A 21,046-nucleotide genomic window follows, 5' to 3' on the forward strand; every position below is an offset into this window, starting at 1 on the left:
CTTCCTGTTATCGGCTAAAAATAAAATGCGTTATCGACAAAAATTGTTGCAAAGTCTTTGTTTGTCCATGCTCGAACGTGGAAAAAATAATAATGTAATAATGTGCAATTGAAAAGAATGGAGCCTTTTATCGGTGTAATCAATATGTTTTTGCTGTAGTTTGTTGCTGTTTGAACGCGACATTGCACACGTTTATTTTGAAGGCCAGAACCCCTTTCTGCAAATGCTGGTTGTACCCTCAGTAACTTGATGGAGTTTTACTTGTGTTGTTTTGACGCCTCTTTCTGTGATTGAACCAATCACATCAGCGACACAAAGCACGCAGAAGACGGACACTTCCGCAGCTGACATTCTCATAAGCCAATGGAGTGAGTGAGCTGTGGAGGTTGGGCGGTACCATTGACCAATGGAGCGGCGCCCTGGGAAAGTGGGCGGTTGGTTCACTTGGGGAGATGTAGCTCGGAAACTGGCTGGAGTCTGTGGCAGCGGAATCATCTGGTTTGCGCTGTAATAAATCTGTGTTTGAGCCAAGATGGCGACCGAGGAAAGCGCTAGTTTCCCTGTGAATATAGAGCAAGGGGCGGGTTTAAAACTGCATCACACAGCTGATCTGGAGGTTCTCCCCCAGTCAAGTTGTTTTTTTGCAGAGAGCAGCCTTGTTGACTCACTGAGGTCGCGCTGTTGTTTTCTTTCTCTCTTGTTTTTTTGTTTATTTAACCCAGCGTTTAGACACCCATTTCCCCCCAAACCCAATATCGGACTTAAACCCCAGCGCGTGTTCCATTATGACACTTTTTTTCCCGAATAAACAGTTTTTGTCGCGATTGTTCACTGGAATACTCTCGCCTTTCGGTCACCCGCGGCGATCTGCAGCCCCGAGGTCTGACACCGTGTGAGCGTGTGAGCCGACGCGTTAGTGCGAGCCGTCGGTGGACATGTCTTCAGCGGGAGCGGGGGTTCACTCGCAGTTGTTTACCTCGCTGAACGAGACCCCCGGAGCCGCGATCTCCCCGACACTGGAGCTCGGTCTGACCGCCGTCTGCACTGTCCTCTACTCTTCGCTGTTCGCTGTCGTCTACCTGCAGCTGTGGCTCATTCTGCACTACGGACACAAGCGCTGCAGCTACCAGAGCGTCTTTTTGTTCCTGTGCCTGCTGTGGGCAGCGCTGAGGACGACCCTCTTCTCGTTCTACTTCAAAAATGTGGCGCACGCCAACCAGCTGCAGCCTCTGGCCTACTGGCTCCTCTACTGCTGCCCAGTGTGCCTGCAGTTTTTCATATTCTGCCTGCTCAACCTGTACTTCACACAGGTAGGACTGTGTGTGTGTGTGAGTGTGTGTGTGTGTGAGAGAGTGTGTGTGTGTGAGAGAGAGAGAGAGAGAGAGAGAGAGAGAGAGAGAGAGAGAGAGAGAGAGATGACTCCAACAGGGTGTTCAGTGTGTGTGTGTGTGTGTGAGTGTGTGAGTGTGTGTGTGTGTGTGAGAGAGAGAGAGATGACTCCAACAGGGTGTGAGTGTGTGTGTGTGTGTGTGTGTCTGTGAGAGAGAGAGAGCTGACTCTAACAGGGTGTGTGTGTGTGTGTGTGTGTGTGTGAGAGAGAGAGAGAGATGACTCCAACAGGATGTGCAGTGTGTGTGTGTGTGTGTGTGTGTGTGTGTGTGTGTACCTTATTTCCTAAAAGTGTTGTTTCCATTAAAGACTAAAGTACTTGGTAATAATTATTTTTATTTTCTTTGTTTAGGTCATATTTAAGGCTAAAGCCAAGTATTCCCCGGAGCTCGCCAAATACAAGTAACTATGTCCTGTTTCTGTTTTCACCTTTATTGTTTTTATGTAGACTTATGTAGTTTCTTATTTCATTTTGTCTGTGTCCATAACAGACGGAAAATATTCTAATTTCAACCATTGTTAGCTACAGAAATAAAGAAGATGTTTGTATAACTATTGTTTGTTTCTTTCTCTCTTCCCTCACACAAACACAAACATATGATTTGATATGAATTTTAATTAATTGTTAGGAAGTGTATGTAAACAATCCTTTTTTGGCCCCCTCTTGCTTGTGTGTTTTTTCCAGGGTTCTTCTCCGTTTGTTCTTCCTGTGTCTCAGTATATTTTTCCTGGTGGTTAATTTAACTTGTGCATTGTTAATGCAAGGAGCTCTGGAGCACTCAGAATCACCAAGGTAAACGGAAAAAAAAATTGCTATCAATAGAACATTCCTACCTACATATTAGTGTTATAGTGTGTGTGAATATAAAGACTTGACCTGAATATCCACCTTTTGTCACCAGTGATGAGGATATCAGACATGCCGTCTTGGCCCGTGTCCTGATCAATGACAGTCTGTTTGTCTTGTGTGCCATCTCTCTGGCCGTCTGCATCTTCAAGATTGCCAAGATGTCCTCTGCCAACGTTTATCTTGAATCTAAGGTTAAACCATGAATTGCATAACCTTAACAAATTTTAGACTGTATTTTACTCAGACAGTTATTGTACTGATGCTTTGTGTTGACAAAACGAACACTGGTAATACTTTGATGGAGAAAAACTTGTTAGAATTCTACGTGAGTAAGGCAATGAAAAATGTGACATGTTGGTAGCAATCTAGTATGGAATCTTTCTTAGTGTAGAAAAGTCACACATGTATATATTATATTTCCTATAGTTTGTCATTTTGGTCATGGGGAGACTTCCGTCATATTCGTCGATAACATCTGTGGTGGTCTATATCTGACATTCAATTACAGGCCAATAACTGTCTGATCCCTTGGGCATGAGCCTGCAATTAACACGGCTACTCTTCTTGCAGGGTACGTCAGTGTGCCAGGCGATAGCTATAGGAGCTGTGGTGATTCTCCTCTACACATCCAGAGCCTGTTACAACCTGGCGGTGGTGGCTTTGTCCCCACACGGCAGACCCAGTCCCTTTAATTGTGGCTGGTACACTGTGTCTGATCAGGTATTGAGTTGCGTGAGTGAGTGAAGGCCTTTCTTTGTGTGTTTGTATGCGTACACATCTACCAAACCAAGTCAAACCAAACCGAATGGCCCAGAGAGCAGAGCGAGACACTCACTGCTCAGGAACTTATATATAGGGTTGGCAGTCAAATCAATTTAGGTGCCAATAAAACTCCCATGCCACTCCTCGGATAGGTAATCCAGCAGGAAATGGGCCTTTGGGGCCATCACACATTATAATTCAAGTGAAAATCCCATTCATATTCTCTATTAACATTTTTATTATTAGGCATAATGTGGTAACCATCCAAGGTCGACTTACCACGAGTTACAAGTTTGAGGAACAATGGTATATGCACATGTAGAAGCTACATGATATCAACTTTGTTTAAAGAAAAACATGTTTTATTTGCGATGTCATTGAGAAATACTACACTACCCACAATGAGATTGATGCTGTGTGTGTGTGTGTGTGTGTGTGTGTGTGTGTGTGTGTGTGTGTGTGTGTGTGTGTGTGTGTGTGTGTGTGTGTGTGTGTGTGTGTGTGTGTGTGTGTGTGTGTGTGTGTGTGTGGTGTGTGTGTGTGTGTGTGTGTGTGTGTGTGTGATAGCACTTTGAGATTGCTTTTAGCAATGAAAAGTGCTCTGTAAATGAAATTTATTATTATTTATTATTATAACTAATGAGCCAATGCTATGAGCCTAGTTTAGAATCAAACTGGAAGCAGGAGGATGCCTGGTCTGACATTTGGGATGGGTGTGTATCTTACAGCCAGACACGCAGCAGATCCGCGGTGAAGCCTATATTGTGTTTGGGATTATTTTGTTCTTCTGGGAGCTACTGCCCACCAGTTTAGTGGTGGTTTTCTTCAGAGTCCAGCGACCCAACCAAAACCTGGTAAAAAAAAAAACAATACATTTAAATTATGAGCAGTGGATTTTTTTTCTCAAATGCTGCAACGATGACGCTTGAATATATCTCTATGCTATATCTCTCAGGCTCCGGCAGGGATGATCAACAGCCACAGTTTCAGCTCCAGAACGTACTTCTTTGACAACCCTCGACGGTACGACAGTGATGATGACCTGTCCAGAGGCAGTAACAGTAGGGCTGATCTGGCCAGGTGGGCACACACAAACAAAGTACAAACACAGTCTAGAGTCTGTTTTTTTAATTCAACTGAATTGAAATATACACGCACTGAAAAATCAATACTGTCACTGATTAATTCCTTCTCTTACCCTCTCCCTCCTTCTTCCTCCGTAAAAACCTTTTCTCAACCCCCTCCCATCTCTCAGTCTACTCTCTTCCACTTCCCAGATAGGCGCATCTAGTTGGTACGGCTCCATCCAGTGTAACGGGGCTCTGGCAGTGGGAGGTGCGTCCGCCCTGCAACCGCCATCTTCCACCGCCCCCGTCCTTCTTGCCTACGGAGACATCCAGAGTCACCGCCACCTGCACCACCTCCACCACCACAACTACTACTCAACCCCACAGAACAACAACAACTACCACCACAACAACAATCATCACAGTAACTACTATTCCACGCCACAACATTATTACTGCGGGCCGCAAACATATTTCTGCAACCCGCAGAGTTAAGCATAAAAAGAGACTAACATCAGACATTGGTTTGTGTTGTTTGAACTATTTTCAATGGGTACACATATGATACAGTTAATGCAATAGGATTAAATGAACCAGGACCGCAAACAGACAGGATTTTGTTGAGCGGTGGCTGCCCGCCCCTCGCAAAGTGAGGGAGTAGCAATCCGCTTGGCAGCAGCAGAGCACAGTGGACGGGCTGGGGTGTAAGGTTTGACCCCCTATACAAGGGGTAAGAAACAATAGATAAGATTAGTGCATTTTCAATCAGACTGAGTATTTGTGACATCACGCTCCCCAAAACACCTAACTGCATTTTGGTTTCACCAGAGCCAGTTTTTATTTGAGTGTGGAATATTTGGTTAGTGGCACCACCATGACGAAGAGTAACTTAAGTCTTATGAGTTTCATTCCTTAACTAAATATGTTTGCGCAAAGAAATGGTAGATTAACATTATGTTTTGAAATAATCGTGTCTCTAACCTGATCCATTTCTAATCCAAGCCAAGTGACATTTGGAGTTGGTGTTATCTTAGATCTTTTTGTTTTGAAGTTTAGTATGCGTTTATACATGATTTTTGTATGTCACGTTGATTTTTACTTTCAAACAGATTATACATATATTTTTATTTGGTACTATAGCTGTCAATCACACTGTAACCGCACCCCAATGCACAAAGTGCTCTATTTTACTCTAAATGGGACCATCATTTACTAAATGAACATCATGCTGTTTTGGAGAAGACTTTAGCGATTGAGACCATACACTCTCCAGGTTAATGTATACTGACCGTATAAATCAAGTGAGAATCCCCTTGCCAAAGAATGAGTGTTTGGTTTGTCTCTTCTCGGCTACTGTAGTAAAATGGCTGTGAAACATGGTTGACTCTGTGGAAGAGGACCGACTTTGTACTAAATAAATATATACAGTATAAAGGGCTCATTTTGAGGTAACGAAAACAGTGATTCTTTGTTTCAGGTGATTTTACACAAATTATGATATTATAATATTATATTCCATCGGTGCCATCCTGTTAAAAAGTTTGGGGGAAAAATGTACCGGTAAATTTATGTGAAGAAGGCCACTGTTCATGCTTTTAAGTAAAGCATCTCTTGTATCAAGAAGTTTCACGGAGCACTTTTAAAATACAGTTAAGAAAGTAAACCTCTCACTGTTGGGTCCAGCTTTTGAAAAAAATCAACATCTGCAGTGCATGTTTCTGTACCAGAGTGCAAGAACTCAGTGTCATAAAGGATATTATGTGTGTGGAAATGTTTTATTCTTCTATCTGCTATAAAAAGGCAGGGACATTGTTTCATAATTATGGATTGTTTTGTCCATGGCCGTACTGAATGTAACCTATTGTGTGACAAATTACTAACGATGTATGCGAGAAAAGCACTATACCATGTTTAAATAAAGACCCAATGCCCTGTTTTAAAACAAAACAGAACCAGAACATTCATGAATATTAATCTCTACAAGTGTCACATGATTCATTACACCTAAGAAAGCTTTCTGCCGTAGAAGTTTAGCTCCAGACACCACCCAGACTGACAAACAAGTGTGTGTGATCAGCACATCAGAAAAATCGAACTACCACCAAATTCTCACTATTCATAGAAATGAATGTCCTCATTGTGTCTGTTACTGAGGGTCTGAGTTGTTCAGACTTTTCCCACCAACACACAGCCGTCTCTCGTCATGTGGTCGAATTTACCAGTTAATATGTTTACGAGGAACATCCGAAGTAAGTGAAGACAGCAACTGGCCATGCTCACTGCAAAACATGGACAAGGTTGCCACGGAGGTACTTTGGAGCATGCCGAACATGAATCTGGTGGATTTTAGTGAAAACAGTTGTATCTAATATTTTGATGGAATTTTTTTATAACCATAGAAAAAAAAATCCAATGTCCACAACTTCTTCTTTGACTGCAATTGAGATATTTATTAAAGGCTTTAGCAGGGCAACCAAACAGCTCAATGAGATAGAAAATACAAAGTTGACAAAATACGTCAATTGTTAAAAATCACTGAATTGATCTAATAATACTAACACAGGACAAAAATGATCTCCAGATTAACTGGAGGCCTTATTAGGATTCAAATTCATTTGTTGTTCATTTGTAATACATTCTTTCAGCTTTGCAATCAGAGAACACCAAAATAAACCTTTATAGGCTGCGTAAAGAAATCACATTTGAGAAAAATCATTTCATTTTTGTATTTATAAGAGGCCTGGTATTGTGTTTTTCAAATAACTAAAAGCAGACTTAAAAAACCCCCCCACATGATTTTCAGTATTTACCAATTTAAAAAAAAAGAGAAAACAATTATTCCGTTTAAAATTGAAGAGGAATAATATACTGGGGTAATTTAAATGGCTGAAATGAATCAGATTTTTGTTGAAACCCAAATGTAGTTTATTTCACTTGGTATCTTTGACCAGAAGTTCAAAGGTTAAGTTCCACGAGGTGGTATTTTAGTGTCTTGCCGAAGGGAGATGCTTTCCTTGAGCGAAGGCTCTTGTGATCGACACAACGTGTCGCTTTTGTGACATATCAAATTCAGACTTAAAGCTTAAAAGCTTAGTTCAGGACAAAAAGACAAAATACTATTTAAGGCATCATGGTCGTTGGCTCTCTTGGCCTCAGAGTTAACACACAAACAAAATTAATCAACACACTCACCCGCTATAAACACACACACACACAAGCACATCTCTGCACAAATAAATTCTGACATAGACACTGCACATGAATTTGCAATTACGCACACATCTTGACAATTAAATACCAGCAGAAACAGATCCGTCCTGTAAACACTCGAGCACAGTGTTCAACTTCTTTACCTAATTCAGTTTAAATTAGATCAACAATTTAGATCTTTTGCTATCAGGTATGTTTTTTTTAAATCACTGCGGGTCCCACACCATATTTGATGACACAATCAGAAAGGTCACTCGGGAGTTTTAGAATTCATCATCGTCGCTGCTGCCCCACGATGCCAGGCTTGGAGGTCTCCGTGGAAGGAGCTTGTGCTTCTGTCAGGATTCCTCTCCGACCTCTCCGTTGATCACGTGGTGGTATCCCCTTACGCTGCTCTGGGATTTCTGCCAGCAAATGATCCCGAGGAGGACGACGATGAGGACGAAGAGCAGACTGCTGGACACCACCAGACTAATGATGACCTCTGAAGACGGAGCGATAAAAGAAAGCAAAGGACAGACGGGGAGAAAAGGAGAAGAGGATTAGACATCGGTGGTCGCCAAAATCTTTCACTGTGAGTTCTTAAATCCAAAGTGTGAGCCTGAAGAGCTTACCTTTATCCGTCCCATTGGAAGGCTCTTGACACTCTTTGTCCCTGTCGTCTGAAATGGAGCTCTTTGTAATTCTCACAAACTCCTCAAGGGGGCACTCAAGGGAGCAGCCCGGTAACGTCAACGGGTACGGAGCCACTGTGCTGTCGTTCCGGTAGAACATTGACACCGAAACAGAGCTGGACGCAGAGAAAGGTACGAGATAGAGAAAACTATGCTGTAAAATTGTCTCCATAATTATGTTATTATCAGCATTATCTCAGTCAAATGTGATGCAAATATTCAATTAACTCTTGCAAGCAGTGATGATCCCGCCCTCGCACCACGTCGGTGGGCGTGCTGCAGCCACGGCTTCGCTGCCGGACACCGACCGTTTGGCGCTGCCCTGAATTATGCTTTGAGTGGAGTTTATCTGATGGCTGCCTTCTCCCGTCAGGCACTTTTGCCGCTCTACACATTGACACAAAGTGGAACGGTCGGAGAAGCCTGTTTTGAGCCTACATTTTCAAACTCAATTCAAAATGACCAACTTCCTGTTTCCCATCAGTTGACTAGACTGTGGCGGTCTGCCGTAGTCTAATTTGTTGCACCATAAACTCAAACCCCAAACCCAGGTCAGAAACAGGAAGAAGTTTGAGCGGACGCTCTCGGTGTTGAGAGAAATAACTTGACGCGTCAATTTGTGGTTCCGCAATAAAGCCAGCTCGAGGTCGCGCTCGTCATCTGTTGCAATGAAAATGCATACAACATGACAGAAACAAGCCCCACGAATACTCAAAACACCTGCTAGATATCGGAAAGACGTCGGGGAGGCCTCGGTGAGTCACTTTGATCACATAGCGATCCAGTGCCGATTTGCGTGACCCGATTTCCCGCTGATTTTCCTAAGATTTCCTGCAACTCCAGGATTTGTCGGCGAGCTGAAAATTGGGCCTTGGGCCTTGAAATCGTGTAGTGTGAACTGGGCACAGACAGTGTGTGAGGGTGTGCGTCTTACCCATTGTCATCCCTGTACACCTCAAACATTTGGCAGGAGGCATACGGTGGCTGTCTTCCATTAAACACATTTAAGCTGCTCTGAAGAGCAACAACAGTGGTGTCATGCTGTGGAATGAAACAACGCACACCATTTAATTAGACAACACAACAAATGAGACTACTGCCACCGGCTTGTTTACTTAGCTTGCCACAAAAACACTGAAAACTGATAACAGCTTGCTTGGCTTGCTCGGCTTGCTCATGTTCATATTGTAACCTGCTCACCGCTGACAGCACCATCAGTTTGAGTCGCTGTGACGGGTCTGGGACAGCCATCTTGGAAAGATTCTTCACTATTTCACCCAGCAGCATACCTGAAAGACGATCCGCAGGTCTTATTTACACAATCAAGTAATGCTTTGAATTTCACTAAGCAACACACAGACATACCTCCCTGCAGCCGGCTCTTTTCTTGTTGATTGTAGACCCCGAACATAGCCTGTGACAATTGGAGTTCAAAACTATGAACACATTACAATGCTTTTAATTCCAAAATAGCATTTATTTTCACCAAAAAAACCCCCAAAAATTGTAAAATATTATAGGTGCATTTACCCTAAATCCAAAGTCCTTGAGCACCCTGAGCTTTCCCATCACATCAGGAGTAACCCAGTCAGGAGCTGACATGTTGTGACGGGACTGAGAAAAACAACCACACACACAATCCTGACATGACTTAGTGACCTACACTTGTTATCTCCTCCCTCCCGTTGTATAATACTGAGAGGTTTTGATTGTACTTCAAGCTTTCTAGGTGTGGTCTGCATGTCGAGCTGTACCAAGACTCTTCTCCGTTGACAGATCATCTGATTTATAATAAACATATATCCAAGTAACAGCCACTGAGGCTTTTTATTTTGACCCGTGTATTCACTAGGGATGTCCCGATCGAGTTTTTAACTTTATCCGGTACTTGTATTTTCCTAGATAATACAGTTGCACAGTACACACTACAAGTACATTAAAAGTTTTTAAATCAATCCAATGTATATGATTGGCAATTATATAGCTCTTCAATGCATTAAGGAAACACACTGTCTGTATCTAAGTTGTTCCTTAATGTTTATTTTTTTACCCCAAAAAACAAACAAAAAAATATTTTTATGGCTTTCATCACAATTCGACTTAGTGCAGCATTGGTTTCCATTTGTTTGTTTGGATCGGGACATCCCTGGTATTCACCACTGTGAATGCCACGTCATGTTGAAAATAGAAATGAAACTGCTACTAGTGGCACACGCCTGTTCCTCAAAGTGTGTTTGCCATATGTACATGTTTCCGCAAAACATATGCAAGTCGAGTCACTAGAGAGACTAGAACAATGAGCTCTGTTGAAATCCCAACAGTGTAGCAGGGCACTCTATGACTCTACAACTATGACATGAATCCCCCATTAAAATAAATATTTGAAGCCACAATTTAACAAAAGGATTTAAATCATTTACAAGTAGTTTGTAAACCTGTTCCAATTCATAAAAGACGCATTCAATCTAAGAAGAAAACATCTCTAACATGACATGTTGTTCAATGGTGTGTTGATCCGTTTGTGCGTGCACTGACCTCGCAGAAGAGTGTGTCGTACACACTCCAAACGGTTTCCACATTGGTCCTATTCAGTCCAGTTTTACTATTTACCAGCTCCAAGATGTCCTGAGGACAGAAACACAATGCACCATGTAAACATGTACCGAAATCTGTATTACTTTTGAAAAGTCATTTAGTTGACATTGTTATGTACTAGTTTATTTTTCGTGAGTTGTCTATTCAGCTTGCTTATTGTTGACCTTTAAAGCATGACCATGACTACAGTTCTAAGAGGACGATATTCATGAGTTCAAATTCCCTTAACAGAACCCCAGCCATCTAGAATTATCCTAACAGCCAGCCCCTTTTTATTAAATGACAAAAACCAAAAAAATGATATAATGTTTTGCATGAAATTTTTCACAATGTGTGTGAAATAAATGGACAAAACTCACTCTTGACTTATCACATTATGGATTAAATGTTGATTCCCTTCTTTATAAGAGAAATATATCACAATCAGGCTAAAAGAAATCGCATATTTGTAATATCCATGTCATTTTCAAATGACACTGGCATCATGCAAATAATTTAATAAAGAGACGGTACCTGGTATTTAGTGGTCATATTAATGAATTCCTCTGTATTTTCAGTGTCATTCATCAGCTGTTTGTAGCGAGGACAGTCTCCCAGAGGAAATGAGAGAAGCTTAAAAAAAACAGAAAAGAGACAGATTTTTGAGTGATTGGAATAACTTCCAGCTCGATTAAAAATAAATAAATATATAAATAAACCCACCCACACACATATACATACCCTCTCTTCACTTTGCGGCACGGTGTGGACGGGTATCGGCTGCCACTTCAGTTTGGAGTCGAAGACCTGCTGACCACTGGGGGGGTAGAGACCTAGATGGCGACAGGAGTCATAATAACACACAGTTAAGGTGAATAAGAAGAAGACGAAGAAGAGTCCCTACAAAGTGAAGTAGCACATTTGGACTGAAGAGAAGATGAAGGAAAAGGAGATGATAAGTGATTCTCAGACCTGCCAAGTTGGCCTCGGCGCTCATCAGGGTGCGGTCGTAGTCTGTACTGCGAACTAAAATCTGAGGACAAAGTTGCAAAAAAAAAAAAAGAAGCAAAATAGCTGTCAACTTTATTTACAAAACTTAAGTGTGGTCATTATTGCCTTGAAACAGACACCATTAAATAGGTTTAGTCTAAATATACTTGAGAGTATGAAGAGCGGTGCTCCTGACAGACTTTGGTCAGGTCAGTCTGTTAATATACAAGTTCAAGCACTGGATGATAATATTGTCAGCAAAAACACATTAGCAGGCTCCTGTTGAGGCCCTCTCCTACGAGAAAACACCTCCCAAACGTCCACCATGTTCCAGGAATTACAGCACCAGTGTGAACCCCGTAGAGAGAGTTGACTTCAACGTAGAAATTTGACCTCTCCCCGACTTCCTCTCCAACCGCCCTCAGACAGACAGGTCCTCAGACCAGTTTGACTGTAACATCCCGTGTGCGCATTGGTGCCGTTTTGCGAGTTGGATGAGCTGGAGGCAAAACTCAGCATCCGCCTGTACTGGCACATATGATCCGTCAACGAGGCAGAGATTCGCAGGTGGTAAAAACAGAGCATGGCCCTGTTGAAGTCTCTCTTTTAACACCATGAGTGAAGTTTGAAAATAAAGCAGGAGACGAGGCCCACAGTTGCAATTATTTATCAGCTACAATTTCTCATCCTTGCATTAGAGTGAATAGTGAATAGCTCTTTGTAGCAGGCTAAAAATCTGGACAAGTCGGGGAACCCATCTCCTTCAGCTTTAGCTGTGATGTGACAGGCAGTGAGTGCGTCAAACTGGAAAACACAGGGGAGGAACTATAGCACAACAACACACTTCGCCCATATTCTCTGCGCGATGATTTGTTCAGAAACACGGAAAAGAAACAGGCAGACGAGTCGCAGGGCTTGATTCTGTCGTGTCGTGCGTTTTCAGCCAAAAATGAATGTAACCTCGAGCCGACTTTACTGCGGAACCACATATTAACGCGTCAAGTTATTTCTCTCCGTCCGCACGGCACACGCTCAAACTACTTTGTGTTTCTGACTTTCTACATTAAAGTATTCTGCAATATATTGAACACAGTTTCTTTTTGACGTCCATCGCGAAAGTGACGAGGCCGCGGGTGATCTGAGAGTAAAAAGGAGAGTTTATCTCTTACCTCGTGTCTTTCGTAGGATTCGTTGAGGAGACCTTTGTATCGGTTCCTCAGAAACTGGCCCAACTGATAGTGCTGCCTCATCCCCTCCTAAACACACACACACAAAACAAAGAAACTGACATTAAACTTCTGACGACATCAACTGACTTCTGACACTAGCACAACGCAGACAATCTGAGCAGGATTCATTTAAGTAGCAGTTTGGCAGTTCCTGAAAATGCGTGTGATTGCCGTGTAACTCCCCGGCGTGGCTGACTTCATCTTTAGGTGACTTTCGAGTCACGTGAAAACTGTGCATGTCATCATAACAAGCCAGTAGATCTATGTGCAACACTAAGCACTGTGAGAGCTGAGCGGCATTTCAAGTGTCTTAAACACACGATGAATAATAAATACAGTGAGACTGAATATGGCCTCCACAGACTTTCAATTTCAATTTTTATTTGTACAGCGCCGAATCACAACATGCATTATCTCACAAGCACTTTACATATCAAGGTTGAGACATTACATTACATTAATTTAGCAGAAAGAGACCAATAATATATCATGTGCTATACTGACTAATTTGGTATATTCTTTATACATGTGCTGTGTAATAAATACAATGGGACTCAAGGGGCCTCCACAGACTTTATTGAACTAAAGTCAGGTTCATAGGTATTTGGTCTCTGTACACCAGCACAATGGATATATCAGTCAAGATGTAGACGTGTAGACTTTTAGGATTAATTCAAGGCGTTGAACAAAAGTATTAAATTGATAATTCAAAGAATATATTTAAATCAAGTAGTAACTTAAATTAATAATGTTTTTGTTAAGTTTTATAAGGATCCGTATACCTCTGCTGGTACTACCAGTGAGGAGGAACTGCGGACAATATGACTCTTCCTTTTATTGTGTGGGTTCCCCTTTTGCCCCTGACGGTGTGCTGTGGTATCTGGCACCAAGACGTTAGCAGCAGATCCTTAAAGTCCTGTAAGTTGCGAGGTGGCGCCTCCATGGATAGGACTTGTTTGTTTAGCGCAACCTACAAATTCTTGATTGGATTGAGATCTGGGGAAGTCAGCAACCTTCAACTTGTTGTTTTGTGTTACAGGGCTCAGAATTATGCTGAAAGAGGCCACTGCCATTAGGGAATAGCGTTTCCATGAAGGCGTGTACTTGGTCTGCAACAATGTTTATGTAGGTGGTACATGTCAAAGTAACATCCACATGAATGGAAACGTGATTCACCAGACCAAGCCACCTTATTCCACTGGTCCTTGGTCCAGTTCTGATGCTCACGTGCTGCACTCCTTGGTACTTCTTCGAGGCACGACAAGACCCACTAGTTTACGTCACCATAGCGACAGTTCACTCATCACTGGAGCCAATCCCCGCTGATATTGGCCGAGATGGGGTACACCCTGGACAAGTATCGCATGGCCAACATACAGAGACAAAACAACCTTTCACTCTCACATTCACAAATCCATTTAGAATCTCCAGCTAACCTAACCCTACTCTACAACCCACGCATACACGGGGACAACATGCAAACTCCACAGAGAAACCCTAAACTCTATGCCATAGGATATGCAAAACATTTCATTACCTGCGATAACTGTCCAAAGCCCTGTGGCCAGTCTCTCTCTTGGTGTGGGTCGGTGGGAAAGGCTTTGACTGGCGATCTATCGCCATGCCGAAAGAGCTGGAAGGGGAGAAAGGAGATGTCAGGTAACAGAAGGAAAGGTGGCCTAAAATCATCTTTCAGTACTTTTCATCATCCATCAACCAACGCAACTATTTTTGATAAAAAGACGAGCAGGGCTAGATATCAGTGGAATATACAGTATCATATTGTCGCAGATGAGAAGCCACTTGGTCAAGCTGATTAAATGACTGTCACCAAATAAAACAATCAAAAAGAAATTTAAAAATCTGTCGCATTCTATTTTGTGTGGTTGTTGCTTTACTCCCTGCTAACGTCTCACTCAAAACAACGGCAAAACTAACACTTGACCTATTTCCATCATTCAGTTCAATTCAATTGTGACATTGTGAACTTAAAATGAAACAGCACATTGTAATTTCAGTAAGTTTTCTATTCATTGCCAAAGCATTTCTCAGCAATACAGGTGAAATGGGCGAAAATGTGGATAACTGTGTTGCAGGCCCCAAAATTTCTGCTTGTGCCCCTAAAATTTTCATTCAGGGGCAACAGTGCTCCTAGTGAAAAAAAAGTTAGTCTGGAGCACCCGGGGAAACGGGACAATATGCATCCGCAACTTGCCCAAGCATTGAACAAACTCATTCATTATCGTGCTCTTCGTACCGTGCTCTCAACCTCAGACATATCTCTCTGATGTCAGACATACTTCTGTTGTGACTTCTACTGTTGGTGTAGGCTGCAAATAGCGGTTGCATCTAGTCAATGTGGTCTTGTGACAAGATGCCGCTACATCGGCTTTCTTTTCAGGTAAAACTACTGACGAGCCAGTAGATCTGAAACTGTGTTTATGTTGGGTTTTTTGTTTTGTTTTCTGGTGTGAAAGAGCATGCATGACTGCTACTCTTAGAATAGCTGAGAAGGGCGTGTAAACTATATTTGAAGGGTGGATTATCCGTTGAGCACTCCTAATCTGATCTGCTCCACGATCCATTCATCAATGGTTATCTTGTAGCAACCAGATAATGGCTTCTAAGAATTAGTGTAAGAATAAATAACATCCAGATAAGCTACCCTTAATAGCAACAGCAGTCACTAAAAAAATAAATGAGAAAATCCATATGGACCTGCTGATCAGACTTTACCCCTCACACAGGATACTTTGACCCTGTCACGTGCAAGATTGTTGGATGTCATGGCTTAAAACACAGTAAAATGAAAATGAGTGTGTCAAACGCCTTTTTCAATACACATCTGTCATGTTAAAAAAAGGAGGGGGGCAGAGAGCAGGAAAAAGAATTCTCAAGCCGATGGAAATTCAGATAAAGAGGGGATAATGATAAATAATCAAAAATGAATTGGCATTCTTTGTGTTCTTGTTTATCAACTTTGTCATTTCTAGAATGTTTTCCCCCTCAAGCAGTCCCAACGTTTGCGTTGCCAGCTTCGCCACACTGTGTTCTTTACGCGGTGAGCTTTGCTCCGCAATAGCCGGGCAAGCTCAAATTTTGCAAATATCTGTAAAAATAAAATGCAATAAAATGAGGACATGCAAAAAATGCACGAGTGTAGTACATTAACAGCCTTTACACGAATCAAGACGGCTACAAAAATCATGGTCATCCAATGTTTGTACTAGGTGGAGAAGATGATCTTCTCGCAGTGAACAGTTAGTGTGTATATCGCAGTGTTGATCTGACTAAACATTAAATTATGTGTTCCTGACTCAGACCCTGGTCCAAGCGGACATTTCAGTCCAGGGCAGAGCAGCTCCACTTTGCTTTTTAATCTGAGCATCTATTCTGTGATTTACACAGTAGAGCCCCTTTCAAAACCCATAGTGCCACCTGCTTTAAGGACCAGGCTCGGCTCGTAACACTGCGCTGAGTTTGTAAACTTTGAAAGAGTGACAAGTACAAGATATAAGGTACCGCTGACCACCGGCTCATCGGCGACCATGCTTTCTGTTGTTTACTACACTGTTCTTCTTCTTTGTTTTACGGCGCGCGCCGCTCTCTACCGCCACCTATGGCCGCCGACTGTCACTACACGATCACCAGACCCTGGTCCGCTCGCAGTGTGAGAGTGTCCAATTGCCGATTAAACGCGGGTCCTAGACGGGAATTTTGGTGTGAAAGAGATACAGGAGACGGACGAGGGGAAACAATGGGACTCTCTTTATGTCCTCAGAGATCAGATAGTATGCAATTAGTATGAGCATTTACATCACATAGAACAATCGAAACTAGCAAGCCCAACGTGTGGTTTGGTGTTTACGGTCTAAAAGCAGTTGACAATGACCATCGCTGTTGCTCAGGAACAACATTCACAGAGGAGTGCAGAAGGACCTCTGATAGTTTATGCAAGTTCCTCTTTCAGAACGCAACCCTTTACATTTTTACACAATTTCCATTTCAAATGAACGCATTCAAAGTGTGATCGAAGTGTGTTACTCGAAAGTCAAAAAGCAGATTAAAAACAGCGCCTCCCAAGTGTTGTGATCGCAGATCCACGAGCAAGTCGCTTGCGTGTAGTTCACGGAGTTACAGCCGACGCTGACATTACTCACCACGGTCACGTAAACCAGTTTCTTTTCCGCCGCGGCTCGTCCACACACAGAGCCCGCCGTTAGGAGGAAGAGCAGCGATGCAGACGCCATGTTACCATCCGTGTGACCCATGGAGGAGGATGATATATATATTTGCTCAACGCAGATTGCCGTGATGACTCGACTCCCTCCCCCCTCGCCGTAGAAGAGGAAAGAAGAAATCGTGTGTTACACTAATTTCCTTCCCAAACCCTGACCAATCCCTGCTCTTCACGCCTGAGCGTATCAAGTAATCCCTGGTTAACTGCACCGGAAGTTAGAGTATAGCGTAAAGAGTTGTGGTGCTAAAAGACTTCCAAGGGTTGACGTGAATTTGTTGTTGTTGACGTTTTACTAATTTTTGCCCACACTCTTCAATTCGATTCGTGAAAAGTAGCAAATTTTGTTTCCCACGCATTTTATTTTTGAAATAAATAGCATGGGGAACAAGGAAGTAAGGGAGCATCTATATCGTGTCCGCCCAGCTTCCGCCCTAAAAACTTCTCTCTTTGCTGCTGTGCAGTACGGTGAAATGTTTTAATATGCAATTCGATCCGTTCACAAGCCCCACAGTGGTGACGGTGGGGTCAACGATTTTGCAGAGCGTCTTTTGCTTCTGTTGCATTTATCTGACGCCGAGTTTTTGAACTGCTTCAGGTTTAAGTTTTTTGTTACGTCACAATTTTGCACCCCCCCCCTGTCAGATATGAACTGGGGAACTTCAAAGAATACATTAGCCAAAACATACAGATCAGAATTGCCTGGTCATCGAACTGCCGTGCTTGCAAAGTCTCTCCTCGGTCACTAGAGGTCAGTGGTGTTTTAAGTTGCAATCAACCCAACACGTAACCTCTCATCATGCAAAACTTTCATCATATTCTAAAGATTAAATGATTAATTGGTTGATTGATGATCTGACTTACAGATACCACAAGCCACCAGGTCATAAGCACACCTGTGTAAAGTGAGAAAAAAATCCCGCAGGGTTGATAAATCAAAACTATATTTGTGGAAGGTTTAAGGTTTGAAAAAGCTCTCCGTGCTTTAGAGTGGTTAACATGGGTAAACCTCCAGCTCTGAGCTGACCCTTCTCACTAATCTGTGTTTTACACAGTGAAAAGCAGCTTTGTTGTGTGAGGATCTGGCAACCCAGAAACACTAAGCCTGGAGGAGTTTATACTCCAGCCAATGGTCCTCAGAAGAGCTGTAAACCTGTCCTCCAGTTAAAGTCAGCGGTGAGATCCCTTTTTGTAATCACATCTATTCAACTGCACAGTGGTTAGGGAGATATTATTTTCCTGCACCCTTTGTTACTGTTTTTTTTCAAACCAACAGAATGAATAAACCCTCTGGGAACAGCTTCCCCAAGTAAAGTGGTGCAATTTTTGCATTTTGGTAACAAAATGCGCTATAGAAATAAAATTGACTTGACTTGACTTGACTTGATACTTCCATGACAAGGACAGAAAGTAAAGTGTTCTGAAAGTCATCCCTTGTAAACAAGGCAGTAGCTTAATTCAACTATGACCTTGCAAAAACAGTAACATCAACTGGTGTGCCAAAAGGGAACTTGCCTCGCCAATAACTGCCATTTTATTTTCAGACTTGGGTGTAAGTCACATGATTTGATGTGTTTGAAATCCTTTTTATCAGGAGTTTGTTATTAGTAGTTAGTAATTCGGAATAACAAATTCCCAATTTCTGTTGTTACTCCTGCATTACATCCTCTCTCTATCATCCTGTTAACAGCATGAGACATTGCTAATACATCTACTACTACATTTAACATTGATTCATATCAATACCAATATTCCTATACAGCTAGTACTAATACTAATGCTGACACATATCACATACACCATACTCTGCTGTAACCAGTTCTACTACCAGTTGTACTAATGTTATAATGTTACTTGTACTAATAGGCCTAATACTGGTTTTGAACTTATCAATTTATTTAAAATCATCAACAAGCATTGGGTATTTAGGTTCATTCTGGACCTCAGAATCCTTACTTTGACTTGTCTCTGTTGTAAAACAGGTCTGTTACACATCTTTCCTTCAGCCAGAGAACTGATACTCAAACTGGAGCTGTTCCTGAGAATCACCTGGAAAAATTACAGTGTTCATCCCTAGGCCTTTTCACACCAGGCTTGTATAATATGGAGTTGAAAATTAACCAGCTGTGGAACGAATCCCCAAATATCCCGCTGATGTAGGAGAACCTCTCATTTTGTTTCACTGCACACACACTATCCTGACAGCTATTTTTAGGTGGAACAAAAAGTTAGGTTCAGTCAGTTATGGTTAAACTACATCTACAGAATCATGATAATGTCACATGTTTTGTTCGGAAGGTTGTAGCACAAACAATGAGCACACAAAAAAATAGATCCATGACATCAGACTCGCAGGGGGACAGAACGCACCCAGGTTGAGATAAACCCTGTGGGAACATTTCAGCACACTTAATCCAATGAACCGCCTTCAAAACATAGAGCCACAAAACAACAATATCCAGCATTCTGTAATATTATCTCAGTATTGTTGCCAAGCTGTTGTATGCCTTTGCCAGTTAACTGTAAACTATAATCTCTTTGTGCTTTGACTATTTTGCCCCAGGCTGTTTATGTCTTTGGTCAAATGCAATGTGTTACTAAATCCTGCTGGAAGTGTTTATGGTTTTACTCATACCCCAGATTATAAAGTGGCAGCTAATGCTGAAAACACATGCTGCTGTCAGCCTAAACCCAATAAATCAACACGTGTACAAAAAAACAGAAAAATAGGCAACAGCCAAATGTCACCAAGATCACACACTGAGTCCTGTCAACAATAACAGCGATGAGAACAATAGTGATTAGAGAAGGCAGGGATTGCCCTTAATATGCAGCATCTTTATGTTTGTTCAAGGGTGCAGATACCCTCCTGTCATCTATTCTCACTGGCCTCTCAATGGCAAGAGGTGTAATCTACTTGTGGGGATTTGATCTCCTTATGGAAAAACAATCCAAGTTTGAACGGGTGTCAAGGGGGTTCGCTGACTGATCTGCCCCCCGCATGGATCATGAAGATCACAGGGAGAATTACTAACAAAATTACCGAGATGATACGACGAACAGATGTCTGCAGGCTTCCTCCTGTAATCTGAGTGGCCCTTCCCAGCCCAATGCAGTCCCTCCAAATGTTTTTTTTATATATCACTGCCTTTGGTGGTCCCTTCTGTGTAAGCTATTCTGAAACAATTATTACTATTTAAATTAAAGTGTACAGATTGTTGTGAGGGCAGCTGTGCAGAGTGAAACCTGAATGGGAAGCCAGATGATGGCAGCATTTCTGCAGCTTGTTCTCCAGCCGAAGCCCTCTGCTGCATTTTGCTTTAAGTCACTCCCCCTCTGTGAGGTGGCTGTTTTTTTTTCCTGTCAGCATGAACATTTTTTTATAAACATGCAGCAAAGTGCAACATAAGCATGAAAGAATTGTGAAATCGCAGACAAAAAATGGGGTTGCCTCTCTTAAAATCGGTGCTTGTTTCTAATTATGCATAGAGAAATCAACCTTTCAAAGAGATCATAACTATAATTGTTACCAAATGTGGACAGTGTTTAGTGGTTGAGAGGATACATGGTGAAGTATGGTGAAAAAGGAGATGCTGGGTTACAGTAGGAGAGGAATACCCACAGGATTATAAATAGGCCACAACACAACATTTCTTACATAACAAGTGGTGTAACAGAGGTTGTTTACAGTGTTGCTGCCTGATATGTATGAATGGTCGCAATCCAGCATATATTGTGAATCACAATGAAACACGATATAAATGAATGGAGATGGTGTGCGACACTAACGGTACATAATAGCACCATTCAAAAAATATTTTTCTTTTTAAAAAATGTGCGACGACGTATTTGTTTTTGCATAACACTTCCATTTTGCAGTAGGACACGACTCATGTTTGTTTCTACGTATGCGGGCTGTTGAGAAAACAAAACAAAACATGGGCGGGGTTTGTCGGCAGCGAATTATTAGAATGAGCCAATGGGCAGCGCCCCAGCCGGATGATGGACAGGCACGGCCCCTGCAGGACGCCCCGCCCCCCGCGACTCCATGGTTTTATACTGTT

The 21,046-nt window shown here is 42.2% G+C and overlaps 2 protein-coding genes across 2 annotated transcripts; one reads left to right on the forward strand and one right to left on the reverse strand.

Moving 5' to 3' along the window:
- The first annotated feature begins 468 nt into the window (after positions 1 to 468).
- Positions 469 to 6,026, forward strand: gpr137c (G protein-coupled receptor 137c). Its single transcript, XM_035628475.2, has 8 exons — positions 469 to 1,310; positions 1,742 to 1,791; positions 2,075 to 2,182; positions 2,292 to 2,430; positions 2,810 to 2,959; positions 3,730 to 3,855; positions 3,957 to 4,081; positions 4,257 to 6,026. Exons 1-8 carry the CDS (start codon positions 936 to 938, stop codon positions 4,561 to 4,563), a joined length of 1,380 nt encoding a protein of 459 aa, XP_035484368.1. The 5' UTR covers positions 469 to 935; the 3' UTR covers positions 4,564 to 6,026.
- Positions 6,027 to 6,494: 468 nt separating this feature from the next.
- Positions 6,495 to 17,178, reverse strand: acp2 (acid phosphatase 2, lysosomal). Its single transcript, XM_035632969.2, has 13 exons — positions 16,906 to 17,178; positions 14,283 to 14,378; positions 12,686 to 12,772; positions 11,499 to 11,559; positions 11,268 to 11,359; positions 11,061 to 11,159; positions 10,488 to 10,577; positions 9,483 to 9,566; positions 9,318 to 9,366; positions 9,153 to 9,241; positions 8,887 to 8,993; positions 7,893 to 8,068; positions 6,495 to 7,762 (listed from the first exon to the last, which is right to left on the reverse strand). Exons 1-13 carry the CDS (start codon positions 17,014 to 17,016, stop codon positions 7,617 to 7,619), a joined length of 1,287 nt encoding a protein of 428 aa, XP_035488862.2. The 5' UTR covers positions 17,017 to 17,178; the 3' UTR covers positions 6,495 to 7,616.
- Positions 17,179 to 21,046: the final 3,868 nt, after the last annotated feature.

Source organism: Scophthalmus maximus, chromosome 1 (genome assembly GCF_022379125.1).
Source record: "Scophthalmus maximus strain ysfricsl-2021 chromosome 1, ASM2237912v1, whole genome shotgun sequence".
NCBI classification, from domain to species: domain Eukaryota; kingdom Metazoa; phylum Chordata; class Actinopteri; order Pleuronectiformes; family Scophthalmidae; genus Scophthalmus; species Scophthalmus maximus.